At 52.1% G+C, this 17,623-nt stretch overlaps 1 protein-coding gene across 1 annotated transcript in view; it reads right to left on the bottom strand.

Moving 5' to 3' along the window:
* The window catches only part of LOC119932072 (solute carrier family 15 member 2-like), an 82,351-nt gene that overhangs the window by 24,932 nt on the left and 39,796 nt on the right, over positions 1-17,623 (bottom strand). The window contains exons 14-19 of the mRNA XM_038750922.1: positions 15,787-15,868; positions 12,525-12,662; positions 11,946-12,110; positions 11,221-11,267; positions 10,152-10,262; positions 5,361-5,457 (exon numbers count right to left, since the gene is read on the bottom strand). Coding sequence (XP_038606850.1) covers positions 5,361-5,457; positions 10,152-10,262; positions 11,221-11,267; positions 11,946-12,110; positions 12,525-12,662; positions 15,787-15,868 — 640 coding nt within the window. The remainder of the gene's footprint in view (positions 1-5,360; positions 5,458-10,151; positions 10,263-11,220; positions 11,268-11,945; positions 12,111-12,524; positions 12,663-15,786; positions 15,869-17,623) is intronic.

Here is a 17,623-nt window from a genome sequence, read left to right as displayed (position 1 = left end):
TATTACTTGCAGTGGGATAGTTAGGGGGTGGAGACTTTGGGGGAAGGACGAAGAGGTCCATTTTGAACTCGGTGATGTTGGGGTGAGGTGTCCTGGAGGCAGAGGGAGGTGGGCAGTCCACTGTTCTCCTAGATTGGCTACTGAAGACTGTCGTCGATTGGATGCTCCTGGGACTACAATTGCCACCCACTGGTCACGTGATCCTGGCTTCCCAGCCGATTCAGGAAAAGTGTAAACGTTCAGTTTTCAAAAACCTCCCCAACGCGTTGAATGCCATCAGTTCATCCGAGCTCTGGAAATTATTTAGCCAAGTCCCTTGAGGTTCTGAGGCAGCTTCAGGGTGGCACAGCTGGCTGGGCAGGGGCCAAGAGCACTCTGCCTGATCCGTTCCCCTTTGCTGACAAGGAGTGTGGAGTGGGGATGTGGAGCAGGGATGTGGCGCGGGCCTGGTCTGTCCCAGTGTTCTCTGGCTGGGGATGCCACAAGAGAGCTGGGGGCAGGGATGACAATGTATTTTCTTCTGCTCTCCTGGGAAACTATTCCATCTCTACAGACTCTGAGCATCATCCCTAGTCCTGGAAGTGGCTGCTCAAGAATATTTGAATGTGGCTGGCTGCAGCCAGGAAATCTGTGGCCCTGAATTAACGCAAATGATGGTAAACTGCTTCTTTCACCCAATCAGCTGGGCTCCACGGGCTGACACTGTCTAAAAATAATGACAGGCTGGATCTGTCAGCACTGGGGCAGACAAACACATGACCTAAAATCTACATCGGCAACTCAGCCCAGAACTGTGAGAGTTCTGCTACCTAGGCAGCACACCGACAGACAACATAATGATATACCTGGAAGTTGAAAACTAAATCAAGAAGAAGACTCTGAGCCTCAGTTTCCTCAACTGTAAAATGGGGGTTAAACACCTGTTCTTTCTCCTACCTAGCCTCTGAATCCCATGTGGGATAGGGACTATGACTGAATTGGTGAATTTGTATCTAACTCAAGGCATAGTACACTGGTTGGCACATAGTAAGTGCTTAAAACATCATAATATATAAAAAGTGTATCCATATAATCAATCAATCATATTTATTGAACACTTACTGTGTGCAGAGCACTGTACTAAGCTCTTGGGAAGTACAAGTTGGCAACATATAGAGACAGTCCCTACCCAACAGTGGGTTCACAGTCTAGAAGGGGGAGACAGAGAACAAAACCAAACATATTAACAAAATAAAATAAATAGAATAGATATGTACAAGTAAAATAAATAAATAGAGTAATAAATATGTACAAACATATATATATATGTATATATATATATATATGTACATATATATATACAGGTGCTGTGGGGAAGGGAAGGAGGTAAGATGGGGGGATGGAGAGGGGGAGGAGGGGGAGAGGAAGGAGGGGGCTCAGTCTGGGAAGGCCTCCTGGACGAGGTGAGCTCTCAGTAGGGCCTTGAAGGGAGGAAGAGAGTTAACTTGGCGGATGGGCAAAGGGAGGGCATTCCAGGCCAGGGGGATGACGTGGGCTGGGGGTCGACGGCGGGACAGGTGAGAACAAGGTATGGTGAGGAGATTGGCGGCAGAGGAGTGAAGGGTGTGGGGTGGGCTGTAGAAGGAGAGAAGGGAGGTGAGGTAGGAGGGGGCGAAGTGATGGAGAGCCTTGAAGCCCAGGGTGAGGAGTTTCTGCCTGATGCACAGATTGATTGGTAGCCACTGGAGATTTTTGAGGAGGGGAGTAACGTGCCCAGAGCGTTTCTGGACAAAGACAATCCGGGCAGCGGCATGAAGTATGGATTGAAGTGGGGAGAGACACGAGGATGGGAGATCAGAGAGAAGGCTGATGCAGTAGTCCAGACGGGATAGGATGAGAGCTTGAACGAGCAGGGTAGTGGTTTGGATGGAGATGAAAGGGTGGATCTTGGCAATGTTGCGGAGCTGAGACCAGCAGGTTTTGGTGATGGCTTGGATGTGAGGTGTGAACGAGAGAGTAGAGTCGAGGATGACACCATGGTTGCGGGCTTGTGAGATGGGAAGGATAGTAGTGCTATCAACAGTGATGGGAAAGTCAGGGAGAGGGCAGGGTTTGGGAGGGAAGACAAGGAGTTCAGTCTTGGACATGTTGAGTTTTAGGTGGCGGCCAGACATCCAGATGGAGATGTCCTGAAGGCAGGAGGAGATGCGAGCCTGGAGGGAGGGGGAGAGAGCAGGGGCAGAGATGTAGATTTGGGTGTCATCAGTGTAGAGATGATAGTTGAAGCCGTGGGAGCGAATTAGGTCACCAAGGGAGTGCGTGTAGATCGAAAACAGAAGGGGACCAAGAACTGAACCTTGGGGAACCCCCACAGTAAGGGGATGGGAGGGGGAGGAGGAGCCTACAAAAGAGACTGAGAATGAACGACCAGAGAGTGAAGAGGAGAACCAGGAGAGGACGGAGTCTGTGAAGCCAAGGTTGGATAGCGTGTTGAGGAGAAGGGGGTGGTCCACAGTGTCGAAGGCAGCTGAGAGGTCGAGGAGGATTAGGATAGAGTATGAGCCGTTGGATTTGGCAAGCAGGGGGTCATTGGTGATCTTTGAGAGGGCAGTTTCCGTGGAATGTAGGGGACGGAAGCCAGACCGGAGGGGGTCGAGGAGAGAGTTGTTGTTGAGGAATTCTAGGCAGCGCGTGTAGACAACTCGTTCAAGGAGTTTGGAAAGGAATGGTAGGAGGGATATAGGGCGATAACTAGAAGGTGAGGTGGGGTCAAGAGAGGGTTTCTTTAGGATGGGAGAGACATGGGCATGTTTGAAGGCAGAGGGGAAGGAACCAGTGGAGAGTGAGTGGTTGAAGATGGAAGTTAAAGAGGGGAGAAGGGATGGAGCAAGAGATTTCATGAGATCGGGGGAATGGGGTCAGAAGCACAGGTGGCCGGAGTAGCACTTGAGAGGAGAGAGGAGAGCTCCTCTGAGGATACTGCTGGGAAGGATGGGAGAGTAGCAGAGAGTGTTGAGAGCCGGGGGGTTGGAGAAGTGGGGGAGTGACTTTGGGGAGGTCGGACCTGATGGATTTAATTTTGTTAATGAAGTAGGAGGCCAGATCGTTGGGGGTGAGGGAAGGATGAGGGAGAGGAACCGGGGGCGTGAGAAGGGAGTTGAATGTACGGAAGAGCTGACGGGGATGATGGGCATTGGTGTCAATAAGGGAGGAGAAATAGTTTTGTCTGGCAGAGGAGAGGGCTGAGTTAAGGCAGGAAAGGATAAACTTGAAGTGAACGAGGTTGGCATGGTGTTTATAAGGCGGAACATCCCTGGGGAGACTGTCAGACAAGGTGAGGTGTATATATGTTTGTACATATTTATTACTCTATTTACTTATTTATTTATTTTATTTGTACATATCTATTCTATTTATTTTATTTTGTTAGTATGTTTGGTTTTGTTCTCTGTCTCCCCCTTTTAGACTGTGAGCCCACTGTTGGGTAGGGACTGTCTCTATATGTTGCCAACTTGTACTTCCCAAGCACTTAGTACAGTGCTCTGCACACAGTAAGCACTCAATAACTACGATTGATTGATTGATTGATTGATGAGGTGGCAGCAGGGTTTGAGGCCCCCAGACCGGACTAAAGCTTTCTTGAGCTGCCCACCTTTCTCTACAACTCTGAGACCTGGCCCCACAATGGATGCCACGTCGGCTCTTCGGTCACTTCCACTGGCATCACTGGTGGGGCCAGGCTCAGTATCAGATGTCAAGGTGAGATCACGGACGGCCGAGAGCTGGAACATCATCAGTCTCCCCATGTCAAAGCTGCGCTTGCCTCAACATGGCTACAGTGGGTGGGCTGCTGGAGGAGAACGAGTGACAGTGGGAGACCCCAACAGCTGCTGGGTGGGGAGCCAAGATTGGGAAATTGGAAACTGGGGCCACAGAGGAAGTGTTTTAAGGATGCAGTAAAAGCAAGCAGCAGGTAAGGCTGCGACACAGTTGAAAACTGGGAGACAATAGCTGGGGACAGACCAGCATGGAGCACTGCCCTCAAGAAGGAAGCAGCTCTTTCTGAACAAAAGCTTCACAAGCAATGAGAGGCAAAGAGGCAGAACAGAAAACAGTGCCAGGTGCTGCAAAGATTAAATGTAACAACACAGCAAGGAACGGACTTTTTGTATGCACTATGTAATAATAGTAATTATAATCATAATAGTTGTGGTACTTGTTAAGCACCCATTCTGTGACAAGCCCTGCATTAAACGCTGGGGTAAATAATAATAATAATAATGGCATTTGTTAAGCACTTACTATGTGCAAAGCACTGTTCTAAATGCTGGGGAGGTTACAAGGTGATCAGGTTGTCCCACATGGGGCTCAAAGTCTTAATCCCCATTTTCCAGATGAGGTAACTGAGGCCCAGAGAAGTTGAGTGACTTGCCCAAGGTCACACAACTGACAATTGGTGGAGCCGGGATTTGAACCCATGACCTCCGACTCTACAGCCTGTGCTCTTTCCATTGAGCCACGCTGCTTCTCCACTTCTCTGCTACAATACAGTCTGATCAGACATGGTCCCTGACTCTCACAGGGCTCACAGTTGAATGGGGTGGGACAGAGAATGAGTATTTAATCCCCATTTTACAGATGAGGAAGCTACGTGAAACCTGCCTCAATCCCTACAGCCAAACATTCACTGGTGATTGACCTCCACTGGCCAACCTGGCCCCTCATTACGAGGTCGACAGTGCATCTGTCCGGTTCAACACAGCCTCACCTTATGTTCCATAGGCTCGCAGATGCGGAGCAGGATTTTCCTGGAACGAAGCCTCTCCTCTCCGACCTTCCCCAGATATGCAACTCGGGGGCTGGGAAGCCCACAGCCTGATGGCTGCCTCGGGATGTGTATATGTATGTGTGGCTGACCTAGACCCACACCAAGGACATTGTGTTCCTGTGGGCATGGGGCACATTAACCACTACAACACAGCAAGACACAATATTCAGCTCAACAACACAATAGGGTATGCCCTTTTTGCGAGGCCAATGTGGCTGTGCCTGTGGGCCTGTATTGGCCTCATGGAGGAATTTCTCCATCAATGACCTGTCCTTCCCATACCAAAGACAGGTGTGCGTGTATGTGTGGGTGGGTGTGTCTCTTTGTGTGTAGCTGACCCGGCCCCACACCGTGTGTCATGTTGCTGTGAGGATGTGGCTGCGGTATGGCAGGAAGGAGAGGAGCGTGATGGGGAGGGGAGCAGCATGGAGGAGAGGGGCACTGTGAGGAGGGGTGCGGTGTGGCAGGGAGTGGAGGGGAGGGGGAAGGGGAGCAGTGGGGAGGGAAGGAGAGGGGTGGGGGCGCAGCAGGAAAGGGAGGGGCTACTGCTCACCCACAGGATGAACACAGTGTAGACGGCGCCAAAGTCGAGCAGGCCCAAGTCCAACGTGCAAGCTCCGGACCAAGTCTTGCACCTCACCTGGTTGTACCTAGACATCGGGGATGGGAGGAGGGGGTGGGGAGGTGGAGAGAAATGGTGGTCCCTCACTCAGGCCCCTCCTCCTTCCTCCCAGGTTCAGTTCACATGCCATCCCTGCCCTCCTCAAACTACTCTAATTTCCACAGTCCACCCATCAGTGGTGTTTTCTGAGCATCGGCACTGTCCTAAGTGCTCGGGAGAGGACAAAAGAGCTAGTACACATACTCCCCGCCCTCAAGGGGCTTCCAGTCTAGTGTATGTGGAGAGCCGTACTGAGTGCTGGGGAAAGTAAATGTGTCAATATTCTCCTTTGCTACTATTTCCCCTATTCATAAATTATTTTAATGTCTATCTCCCCCTGTACACTGTACGCTCCCTGCCAGCAGGGAAAATGTCTACCAACTCTGTTGCACTGAACTCTCCCAAGCGCTTATTCCAATGCTCTGCACACAGTTAAGTGCTCCATAAATGTCACCGATTTTTCTGATGAATGGAGTGTAGGAAGAAGTGTTTGGAAAGGTGAATAAGTGAAAAACCAAGTCAATAGTAGAGTGTGTTTGTTAATTATAGGATTTATTAAGCAGTTTGTGCCAGCACTGCAGCAAGGCCTAGTGGGAAGAGCCCGGTCTGGGAGTCAGGGACCTGGGTTCCCATGCCAGCTCTGCAAGTCACTTCACTTCCTTGAGCCTCAGTTTCCTCATCTGTAAAATAGGGGTCAAATCCTCTGCCTCCTCTTTAAGCTGTGAGCTCCCGCGGGACACGAACTGGATCCAACCTGATTTTCTCATATCTATTCCAGCACTTGGTGCAGCGGATGGCCCCTGTTTTTTTCATGGTATTTTTTTAGCACTTACTATGTGCCAGACACTATACTAAGCGCTGGGGAAGATATGAGCTCAACAGGTTGGACACAGTCCCTGTCTCACATGGGGCTCACAGTCTAAATCCTCATTTACAGATGAGGGAATTGAGGCCCAGAGAAGTTAATTGATTTGCCCAAGGTCACCCAGAAGACAAGTGGCATAGTTAAACACAGTAAGCATTTAACCAATAATATAATAAGGATAATAATAACAATTATTAATACTAATAAACCCTGGGGTAGAGACAAGATAATCAGATGAGGCCCAGTCCCTGACACACCTGGGGCCCCCAGTTTGAGAGACAGGGAGAGCAGGAATATCTCCCAGACATTATCCAGTTGACTCTCAATCGATCAATCAATCAGTCGTATTTATTGAGCACTTACGGTGTGCAGAGCACTGTACTAAGTGGTTGGGAGAGGACACTAGAACAGAGTTGGCAGACACGTTCCCTGCCCACGACAAACGAGCTTCCAGCATTGCCACTCTTGCCTCTCCAGCAGCGCCCTCCCTCCCACGACTTGAGCTGCTGCCTGTCTCTGTGTAGACAACCTCCATGTCTCCCTCTCCAGTTCTGCCTGCCCCCCATCAGTCTGTCCGCCTGACCTCTCAGCTGACCCGCCATCCTGAAACTCCTCCTGCCTCCAGGACATCTGCATTTCAATGTTCCGCTGGCACCTCAAACTTGACGGGTCTCAACCTCAACTCCTCATCTTTCCCCACTAAACTCACTCCTCCCCGTGACTTTCTCACCACCACCCTCCTCCCCGACCCAGAATCTCTCAGCCCCGGTGTCGTCCTCCACTCCTCTCTGACTTTCTGCTCTTTCAGCCAATCAGTTGCTGGTCCCTGCTGGTTCTTATTGGTCAAACTCTCCCGGATCTGCCTCTTCCTTCTTACCCCATCCTAGTTAGCTGTATTGCCTAGTGGACAGAACAGTCAGTCAGAAGGACCCTGTCCTCTCCCTGACTTTCCCGTCACAGTGGGTGGCACAACCTCCTTCCCGTCTCACAAGCCCACAACCTTGGTGTCATCCTTGACTCTGCTCTCTCATTCACCCCACATATCCAATCCATCAGCAAAGCCTGCCATTCTCGTCTTCACAACATCGCCAAGATCCGCCCTTTCCTCTCCATCCATCCACTGTACCTTGCTGGTACAATCTCTTATCCTATCCTGACTGGATTACTGCATCAGCCTCCTTTCTAATCTCCCAACCTACTTTCTCTCACCAGTTCAGTCTATACTTCACTCTACTGCCTGGATTTTCTTGCTACGGAAACACTCAGGGCTTGTCACCCCTCTCCTCAAAAATCTCCAGTGGTTGCCTATCAACCTTCATATCAAGCAAAAACTCCCCACTATTGGCTTCAGAGCTCGCCATCACCTTGCCCTTTCCCTCCTACCTTCTCTCCTTCTACATCTCAGCCCGCACATTCCACTCCTCTGGTGCTAACCTTCTCACTGTGCCTCGTTCTCACCTGTCTCGCTGTCGACCACTGGCCCATGTCCTACCTCTGGCCTGGAACCCCCTCCCTCCTCACATCTGCCAAACAATCACAATTCCCCCTTTCAAAGCCCTACTGAAGGCTCACTTCCTCCAAGAGGCCTTCCCAGACTAAGCCCCCCTTTTCCTCAGCTCCCCTTCCTCTCCGCATCACCCCAACTCGCTCCCTTTGCTCTAGCCCCCTCTCCCCGCTCCACAGCACTTGTGTATATATGTACATACCTATAATTCTATTTATTTATATTAATGCCTGTTTACTTATTTTAATGCCTGCTTCCCCCTTCCTAGACTGTAAGCCCGATGTGGATAGAGATTGTCTCTGCTTATTGCTGAATTGTACTTTCCAAGCACTTAGTACAGTGCTCTGCGCACACTAAGCGCTCAATAAATACGATTGAATGAATGAATGAAGGACTTGGGTTCTAATCTCAGCTCTGCCACTTGTCTACTGTGTAACCTTGAACAAGTCACTTGGCATCTGTGTGCCTCAGTTCCCTCATCTGTAAAATGAGGATTTAGATTGTGAGCCCAACATGGGACAGGGACTGTGTCAAACCCGATTATCTTGGATCTACTCCAGTGCTTAGAACAGTGCCTGGCACATAGAAAGCACTTAATAACTACCATAATTATTATAAACTCCAGCAGCTAGATTAGTGCATCGGCCTTCTCACTGGCCTCCCTGCCTCCAGCTTCTTCCCATCCAATCTCGACCCGCTCTGCCTCCGCATGGATCATCTTTCCAAAGTGTCGCTCTCTCCTCCATGCTTCTCCCCTCCCCGCCAGGCACCTTCCCTTCCTGCCAAACCCACAGCCATGCCTTCATGTCAACACAAAACGTGGTGTGGGGCCGGGTCAGTCACGGAGACTGCCACACCTTCATGGCAACACGGACACCACAAATGCTGCCACACCCTTATGGCTGAATGCACACGGTGTGCCCTTAATAAATACTATTATTACTATTCACCATTGGCTTCAGGGCTCTTCACTGCCCTGTCCCCTCTTTAACTCACTTTGCTCCCTTCTCCCACCTTCCCCTAACCCATTGCCTTCATTTCTCCCAAGCCAACTCTCTAGTTGTTCCTCATTCTCCTGCTGAGAGCTCACCTCCTCCAGGAGGCCTTCCCAGACTGAGCCCCTTCCTTCCTCTCCCCCTCATCCCCCTCTCCATCCCCCCATCTTATCTCCTTCCCTACCCCAAAACACCTGTATATATGTATATATGTTTGTACATATTTATTACTCTATTTATTTATTTATTTATTTATTTGACATGTACATATCTATTCTATTTATTTTACTTTGTTAGTATGTTTGGTTTTGTTCTCTGTCTCCTCTTTTAGACTGTGAGCCCACTGTTGGGTAGGGACTGTCTCTATATATTTCCAATTTGTACTTCCCAAGCGCTTAGTACAGTGCTCTGCACATAGTAAGCGCTCAATAAATACAGTTGATGATGATGATTCTCCTGCTTCCATCCCCCAACTAGTGCTGCTCTTCTGGCCTGGATCTCCCTCCTTCTCCCCATCAGAGAGACCCCAGTTTCCCCCACCTTCCAATCCTTCCTGAAATCCCATCACCTCCCGAAGGCATTCCTGGGTGACTCCCCCAGGTCCTTTAGCCCCATCAATCCCTCAGCCAACTGGACTGTTGAGGAACTTATTTACTCCCTCCAAAGCACTTGGGTGTCTGCTTTATTAACTGATTTTTTACCTTTCCAGTTGTAAATATTTTTATTTTTGTCTATTGGAGCAGAACGTGTCACTTAAGAATGATGGCATTTGTTAAGTGCTCACTATGTGCAAAGCACTGTTCTAAGTGCTGGGGGGAGGCAACGTGATCAGGTTGTCCCACGTGGGGCTCACAGTCTTAATTCCCATTTTACAGATGAGGTAACTGAGGAACAGAGAAATTAATAGACTTGCCCAAAGTCACACAGCTGACAAGTGGCAGAGGCGGGTTTAGAACCCATGACCTCTGGCTCCCAAGCCATGCTCTTTCCACTGAGCCACGCTGCTTCTCTAGTTAATCTGTCCTTCACAACCACCTAGTACAGGAGACTGCACCAAGTGGGCACAGGGCTTTAGTACAGTGCCCTTCCTGAACACAGAACGCTGTCAATTTGATTGATTGATTGATTGACAGACTCTCTAAGATGATCCCTGTCCTTGGCAGGGAAGACCACCAAGGGCTCTCAGGATGGATGGGGGTGGAGGGGGCACTAAGGGGAGGGGGAAGTCCCTAGGTTCCCCTGTCTTGAGAAGCCCCGAATTGGCACCTCTCTCCCGGGCATCCCCTCCCCTACAGACCCAGCCCTTGGAAGTTCCTTACTCTCCTCTATCCAGGGTCTGGTAGTCAGAAAACTTGTAATTCTTGCCAACCCGAAGGGTGTCACCGCTGCCCAGGAAGATGTAGATGTCTCTCTTCATCGTGTTCACGAACCTGGAATAATAATAATAATAATACTAGGCATTTATTAAGCGCTTACTATGTGCAAAGCACTGTTCTAAGCGCTGGGGAGGCTACAGGGTGATCAGGTTGTCCCACGTGGGGCTCACAGTCTTCATCCCCATTTTACAGATGAGGTAACTGAGGCCCAGAGAAGTGAAGTGACTTGCCCAAGATCACACAGCAGACAGGTGGTGGAGTTGGAATAGGCACTGGCTCATTCACTGCCATTTCCCTCTTTCCCCTCCTACTGGGGGCCCCTAGGGTGACATCATGGAAGGGTCCTCGGGTGGAAAACCCAATCTCCTGGACTGCCCTGAGTGGCCGTGACAACGAGAAGGGGGCTGAAATTGCAGCAGGAGGGATTTAGGGTAGACAGAGAGGTGGGTTTGCTGGGAGTGGGAAACCCTGGGGAAGATTATGGGGAAAGCTGTTGGGCTCCCTTCCCGGGACCTCTCTAGAAATGGGAGAGTCCCACCATCTGCTGCCTTTCCTTCCCCGGATCCTTCCCCTGCCCCACCCTGGGGGGAGGAACAGGAAGGGATGGACCACTAGAAAAGAAGGGGGTAGACCAGATCGACAGACAGATGAATGGTTGGATGTTGGACAGAGCCGGGGAGAACCGGGCTCATCCTGTCCTTGGCAGTGGGACAAAGGGGCTGGAAGCTGGGCCCACCTAGGACACAAGCTGTCCTGATGTCAGACTTCTGCTCCTCCCACTCTCCTGTGTCCAAGCCAGTTTCAGTAACACAACCCCGGCCGCCCCAATCCTCTCCTCCTCCCCCTCACGGCCCCAGCCCACCCAGGGGGAGGGTCTCAGCCAACTCTGCCTGGCCAAGGCCCCCGGCAGACATGCTGAGACCCTGAAGCTGCGGCCCGACGGGCAGAGGGGCAGGGGCAGGGGGACGGGCCCCACCCCTCACCCAGAAGGGCCAGGCCCCACCAGCCGCACCTCACGGCTGCCAGTCCATTGGCCGGTTTGGTGCTCATTTCCTCCAACTGCAGCAGAGAGAGGATCGATCAGTTCAGGGTGTTGGTTGAGTGCTTTCTCATCATCAGCTTCTAGCCTCTTCATCAGCTCTTGCCCTCCAGCCCCGACTTCTCCTAGCTCCTCTCCAGCTTCAACCCAACTTGCATACTTCCCTGCTCTCAAGCCAACCTACTAACACAGCCTCGTTTTCATCTCCCTCACTCCTTCCATCCCTCCTGCCTGGAATCCCCACACCTCCTTCCCATATGTGGCTAGCTGCAGCTCTTCCCATCTTCAAAACCCTTCTGAAATCCTGCCTCCTCCAGGAGACCTTCCCTGATTGATTTCCCATCTCTCTGCTCTCCTTTTTCCCTACTCCCATCCCACACATCTGCCTCACCCCAGCATGGCAACCACCTGTCTACTTACGCTCATATCTTCACCCTCTATTTCTCCCCCAGGGCTGTAATCATTTTAGTATCTGTCTCCCCCCATCAACCAAAAGCTCCTTGAGGTCAGGGATCACATCCACTTAACTCTACTGGACTCTCCCTAGCACTCAATCTAGTGCCCTGGACAGAGTAGGTACTCAATGAGTACCACTGATGGGTGGATGGATGGATGGGCTGACCCCTCCTTCTTCCCACTCCTGGAGAGCCCCCAGGAGCTCTGGAGGAAGACCCCAGCCGAGGGGGCCCATCCCTCACCAGGAGGTTGGAGATGTTGGTGCCAGCTGTGTAAATGACCAGGCTGTACCACATCCTCTCCGTGATGTCGTAGTACTTGTCGGTGGTGGCACCTTGGGACTCCACTACGAAGCGTAGATTCTGGTGCTCTTCCTCCAGATGCAGCTTGTAGTAGTACGATGATTTCTGTCCAAAGGAGAGCCCTGAGCCTTGGGGACCACTGAGCCAAGGGCCCCTCTGACCCCAAAGGGCCGTGCTCCCGGGATTCCCAACCCAGGGCAGGCTGGGAGGGAACTGCCCGGCAGCAGAGTGGGGCTTCGGGTGGGTCTACACCGACCCAGTGACCCCCACCCCCGTGCGTTTGCATAATGCTGTCTGATTGGCTGGGCGGGTTCGCACCCGGAACAGTGCCCGGGCACCACCGTGCTTGGAGTGGCCGGCGGTCAGCTTCCCACCATCTGGGCTGGTCCATAGCTGTCTGAAGGACGAGGTCCTCCAAAATCCCCACTGGACTGATCCGTGGACCATCCCCTTCCTCCCTGACCCTTCTGTCCCCCTCCAGCCTCCCCCTGCCATATCTGTCTATCCCTCTGCCCACACCTGGAATGCCCCGATGGGCTCAGAGATCAGAGAATCTTGCCCTCCTTGCTCCATTGTTACCAGCACCTCATTCCTTGCCAGGTTAAGTATCTGCACGTAGCTTTTGCGAGACTCCAACGGCATCTCTTCAGTGATTTCCTGGGGAGAGGGAGGTTGTCAGCCCTCCCTTCAAGTTTATCCTTTCCTGCCTTAACTCAGCCCTCTCCTCTGCCAGACAAAACTATTTCTCCTCCCTTATTGAGACACATGCCCATCACCCCCGCCAGCTCTTCCGTACATTCAACTCCCTTCTCAGGCCCCGGGCACCTCCCCCTCCTCCTTCCCTCACCCCCAAAGATCTGGCCTCCTACTTCATTAACAAAATTAAATCCATCAGGTCCGACCTCCCCAAAGTCACTTCCCCCCTTCTCCAGCCCCCCGGCTCTCAACACTCTCTGCTACTCTCCCATCCTTCCCAGAAGTATCCTCAGAGGAGCTCTCCTCCCTCCTCTCAAGTGCTACTCCGGCCACCTGTGCTACTGACCCCATTCCCTCTCATCTCATGAAATCTCTCACTCCATCCCTTCTCCCCTCCTTAACTTCCATCTTCAACCGCTCACTCTCCACTGGTTCCTTCTCCTCTGCCTTCAAACATGTCCATGTCTCTCCCATCCTAAAAAAACCCTCCCTTGACCCCACCTCACCTTCTAGTTATTGCCCCATATCCCTCCTACCATTCCTTTCCAAACTCCTTGAATGAGTTGTCTACACGCGCTGCCTCGAATTCCTCAACACCAACTCTCTCCTTGACCCCCTCCAGTCTGGCTTTCATCCCCTACATTCCATGGAAACTGCCCTCTCAAAGGTCACCAATGACCTCCTGCTTGCCAAATCCAATGGTTCATACTCTATCCTAATCCTCCTCGACCTCTCAGCTGCCTTCGACACTGTGGACCACCCCCTTCTCCTCAACACGCTATCCGACCTTGGCTTCACAGACTCCGTCCTCTCCTGGTTCTCCTCTTATCTCTCCGGTCGTTCATTCTCAGTCTCTTTTGCAGGCTCCTCCTCCCCCTCCCATCCCCTTACTGTGGGGGTTCCCCAAGGTTCAGTGCTTGGTCCCCTTCTGTTCTCGATCTACACGCACTCCCTTGGTGACCTCATTCGCTCCCACGGCTTCAACTATCATCTCTACGCTGATGACACCCAGATCTACATCTCTGCCCCTGCTCTCTCCCCATCTCTCCAGGCTCGCATCTCCTCCTGCCTTCAGGACATCTCCATCTGGATGTCTGCCCGCCATCTAAAACTCAACATGTCGAAGACTGAACTCCTCGTCTTCCCTCCCAAACCCCTCCCTCTTCCTGACTTTCCCATCTCTGTTGACGGCACTACCACCCTTCCCGTCTCACAAGCCCGCAACCTTGGTGTCATCCTCGACTCCGCTCTCTCATTCACCCCTCACAACCAAGCTGTCACCCAAACCTGCCAGTCTCAGCTCCACAACATTGCCAAGACCCGCCCTTTCCTCTCCATCCATACCGCTACCCTGCTTGTTCGAGCTCTCATCCTATCCCATCTGGACTACTGCATCAGCCTTCTCTCTGATCTCCCATCCTCGTGTCTCTCCCCACTTCAATCCATAATTCATGCTGCTGCCCAGATTGTCTTTGTCCAGAAATGCTTTGGGCATGTTACTCCCCTCCTCAAAAATCTCCAGTGGCTACCAATCAATCTGCGCATCAAGCAGAAACTCCTCAACCTGGGCTTCAAGGCTCTCCATCCCCTCACTCCCTCCTACCTCACCTCCCTTCTCTCCTTCTACAGCCCAGCCCGCACCTTCCGCTCCTCCGCCGCTAATCTCCTCACCGTTAGGCCTCGTTCTCGCCTGTCCCGTCGTCGACCCCCGACCCACGTCATCCCCCGGGCCTGGAATGCCCCCAATCCCTCTGCCCATCCACCAAGCTAGCTCTCTTCCTCCCTTCAAGGACCTGCTGAGAGCGCACCTCCTCCAGGAGGCCTTCCCAGACTGAGCCCCTTCCTTCCTCTCCCCCTGGTCCCCCTCTCTATCCCCCCAATCTTACCTCCTTCCCTTCCCCACAGCACCTGTATATATGTATATATGTTTGTACATATTTATTACTCTATTTATTTATTTTACTTGTACATATCTATTCTATTTATTTTATTTTGTTAGTATGTTTGGTTTTGTTCTCTGTCTCCCCCTTTTAGACTGTGAGCCCACTGTTGGGTAGGAACTGTCTCTATATGTTGCCACCTCGTACTTCCCAAGCGCTTAGTACAGTGCTCTGCACACAGTAAGCGCTCAATAAATACGATTGATTGATTCATTGATTGTCAGCTGTTGGCCAGTCTCTGGGGAAGGGGAGACGACTGTCAGAGCCCCTGTACCCACAGCCCTGGCACGAGGCTGTTGGAGGGGGGAGAAGGGAGGTCCATCACAGCCCCCTGGGGAGGGGGAGACCTTCATCAGAGGCCTGAACACACCATACCAGCTTAACACCCAGCAGGAGGGTCAAACTCGAATTTGGCACTTGGAGAGTTTCTGACCTAAGCCTCATTTTCTCACTGCCTCAGCTCTGGAGACCCCCTTCCAAGACCCTCCCCATCCTGGGCTTGTCATCTGGCTGGCCCCCTTAGTGCCGTCTGCCTCCCGCTAACCCCCTCCTCCTCCCCACAGTGATGTCCTGCCAGCCCCCCAAGCAACATCCAGCCATCCCTCCAGCAATGTCCAGCTGCCCCCCAGGGATGTCTGATCCCCCTCCCTCTGAGATGCCCCACCAGTCCTCCATAGGGACATCCCACCATTCCCCCCGCAGAAATGTCCACCGCCCCCACCCAGTGACATACCCCCTGCACACCATGATGTCCCACCAGCCATCCACTACCATCCATCTGGAGCCCCCCACCCACGTCCAGCCCCCCCCCCCCCCCAGTGACATACATCGGCCACCTCCCCCAGTGATGTCCGATTGCCCCCTCAGCCCCATTGCCCCCTCAGCCCCACCCTTCCCCCATGGGCTTCTTGCTGTCTGCTGCCCTCATATCACTCACCTACTCACCCTGTTGGAGGGGCTTCTCAAGTTGGCCAACTTGTGTGCCCACTCTTTGGCACCGTGGCCAGGTTGGTCTCCCCCGCTGGACCACACCCCCAACAAAGGCAGGACCGCACTGCCCACTTCCTCTGGGCAGTCCCCGGCCCCTGCCTGAGGCCCTGCTTGTTGGGACCAGCCAGGAGGTATCGTAACTGCTCCACACTCACATGCATTTGGATCTCGATAGCGGCTGCCAACATGAAGGCCAGGGCTGCCAGGACCATGCCGATCACCATCTTCCTGATGGGCCTATGGAGAGAGAGGGGGAGATGATGGAGCTGGTAGGGGCTCAGAAGGGCGCAGGCAAACTCCCGCCCGCTCTCCTGCCCAAAGTCAGCCCCTGTAGCAGGCGAGGAACTGCCACCTGACATTTCTCCACATGAGAAGCACCATGGCCTAGAGGCAAGAGCACAGGTTTGGGAGTCAGAGGTCATGAGTTCAAATCCCGGCCCCACCACATGTCTGCTGTGTGACCTTGGACAAGTGACCTAACTTCTCTGTGCCTCAGTTACCTCATCAGTAAAATGGGGATTAAGACTGTAAGCCCCACATGGGACAACCTGATTACCTTGTATCTAACCCCAGCACTTAGAACAGTGCTTGACACAATCATTCATTCAACTGTATTAATGAGCTCTTACTGTGTGCAGAGCACTGACCACAATAATAATAACAATAATAAAATTATATTATTATTTCTGTGAGCTCATGGGAGGGGTCTGTGAGAATGGGGAGAGAGCCAACTTTGGGCTCCTCTTTAAAATGGGGGCAAGGTAGCCGCTGCTGCCCTGGACTGGTCCCTGGAAAGACACCTCGACAACCTTTCGCACCCTGGCTGGCATCCCACTCAGAGGGAGCTGCATCGGGGCCACTTTGGGCTAGCAGATGGGCGAGGCCTAGCAGCCAAATGATGAGGCTGGAAGAAGAGTGAACCTGGGAAACCCTATTCTCCCTCCAAGAGGGACAGAGATCCTGGGACACATGTCTCTGCTGGGGAGGGAAAGGGCTAATGTCAAGAGCTTCTCCCTGCCCCTGCCCTGTTGGCAGGAGGAAATTATTCATTCATTCATTCATTCAATCGTATTTATTGAGCACTTACTGTGTGCAGAGCACTGTACTAAATGCTTGGGAAGTACAAGTTGACAACATATAGAGATGGTCCCTACCCAACGGTGGGCTCACAGTCTAGAAGGGGGAGACAGAGAACAAAACAAAACATAAATACATACAAACATATATACATATATACAGGTGTTGTGGGGAGGGGAAGGAGGTAAGGTCGGGGGGATTGGAGAGGGGGAGGAAAGGGAGAGAAAGGAGGGGGCTCAGTCTGGGAAGGCCTCCTGGAAGAGGTGAGCTCTCAGTAGGGCCTTGAAGGGAGGAAGAGAGCTAGCTTGGCGGATGTGCGGAGGGAGGGTATTCCAGGCCAGGGGGATGACGTAGGCCAGGGGCCGATGGAGGGACAGGCGAGAACGAGGCACGGTGAGGAGATTAGCAGCAGAGGAGGGGAGGGTGCGGGCTGGGCCGTAGAAGGAGAGAAGGCAGGTGAGGTAGGAGGGGGCGAGGTGATGGAGAGCATTGAAGCCCAGGGTGAGGATTTTCTGCCTGATGCGTAGGTTGATTGGTAGCCACTGGAGATTACTTCTAGGGGAAACTGGTCCCAAGATGACAGAAGAACCATGGGGTCATAGATGGGGATACCGAGAGACAATAGCGGGAGACATCTGTTGGTGCTATGGGGAATTCCCCAGAAGCCCTGTTGCGATGGAGGAGGAGCTGACTGCCTCCAGGCTGACTGGTTCCCTCACCATAATGACCGGATACACACAGCCGCAAACAGGGCTACTTTTATGTAGCAAGAGGCTTATTTGAATAGTCGCATTAATCAACCAATAAATAATAATAATAATAATAATGGCATTTGTTAAACACTTATTAAGTGCAAAGCACTGCTCTAAGCGCTGGGGTAGATACAAGGTATCAGGTTGTTCCTCATGGGGCTCA

This window comes from Tachyglossus aculeatus, chromosome 1 (assembly GCF_015852505.1).
Source record: "Tachyglossus aculeatus isolate mTacAcu1 chromosome 1, mTacAcu1.pri, whole genome shotgun sequence".
Classification (NCBI taxonomy): domain Eukaryota; kingdom Metazoa; phylum Chordata; class Mammalia; order Monotremata; family Tachyglossidae; genus Tachyglossus; species Tachyglossus aculeatus.
The sequence above is the reverse complement of the archived record's forward strand: the minus strand, read 5'-3'. Positions and strand labels throughout refer to the sequence as shown.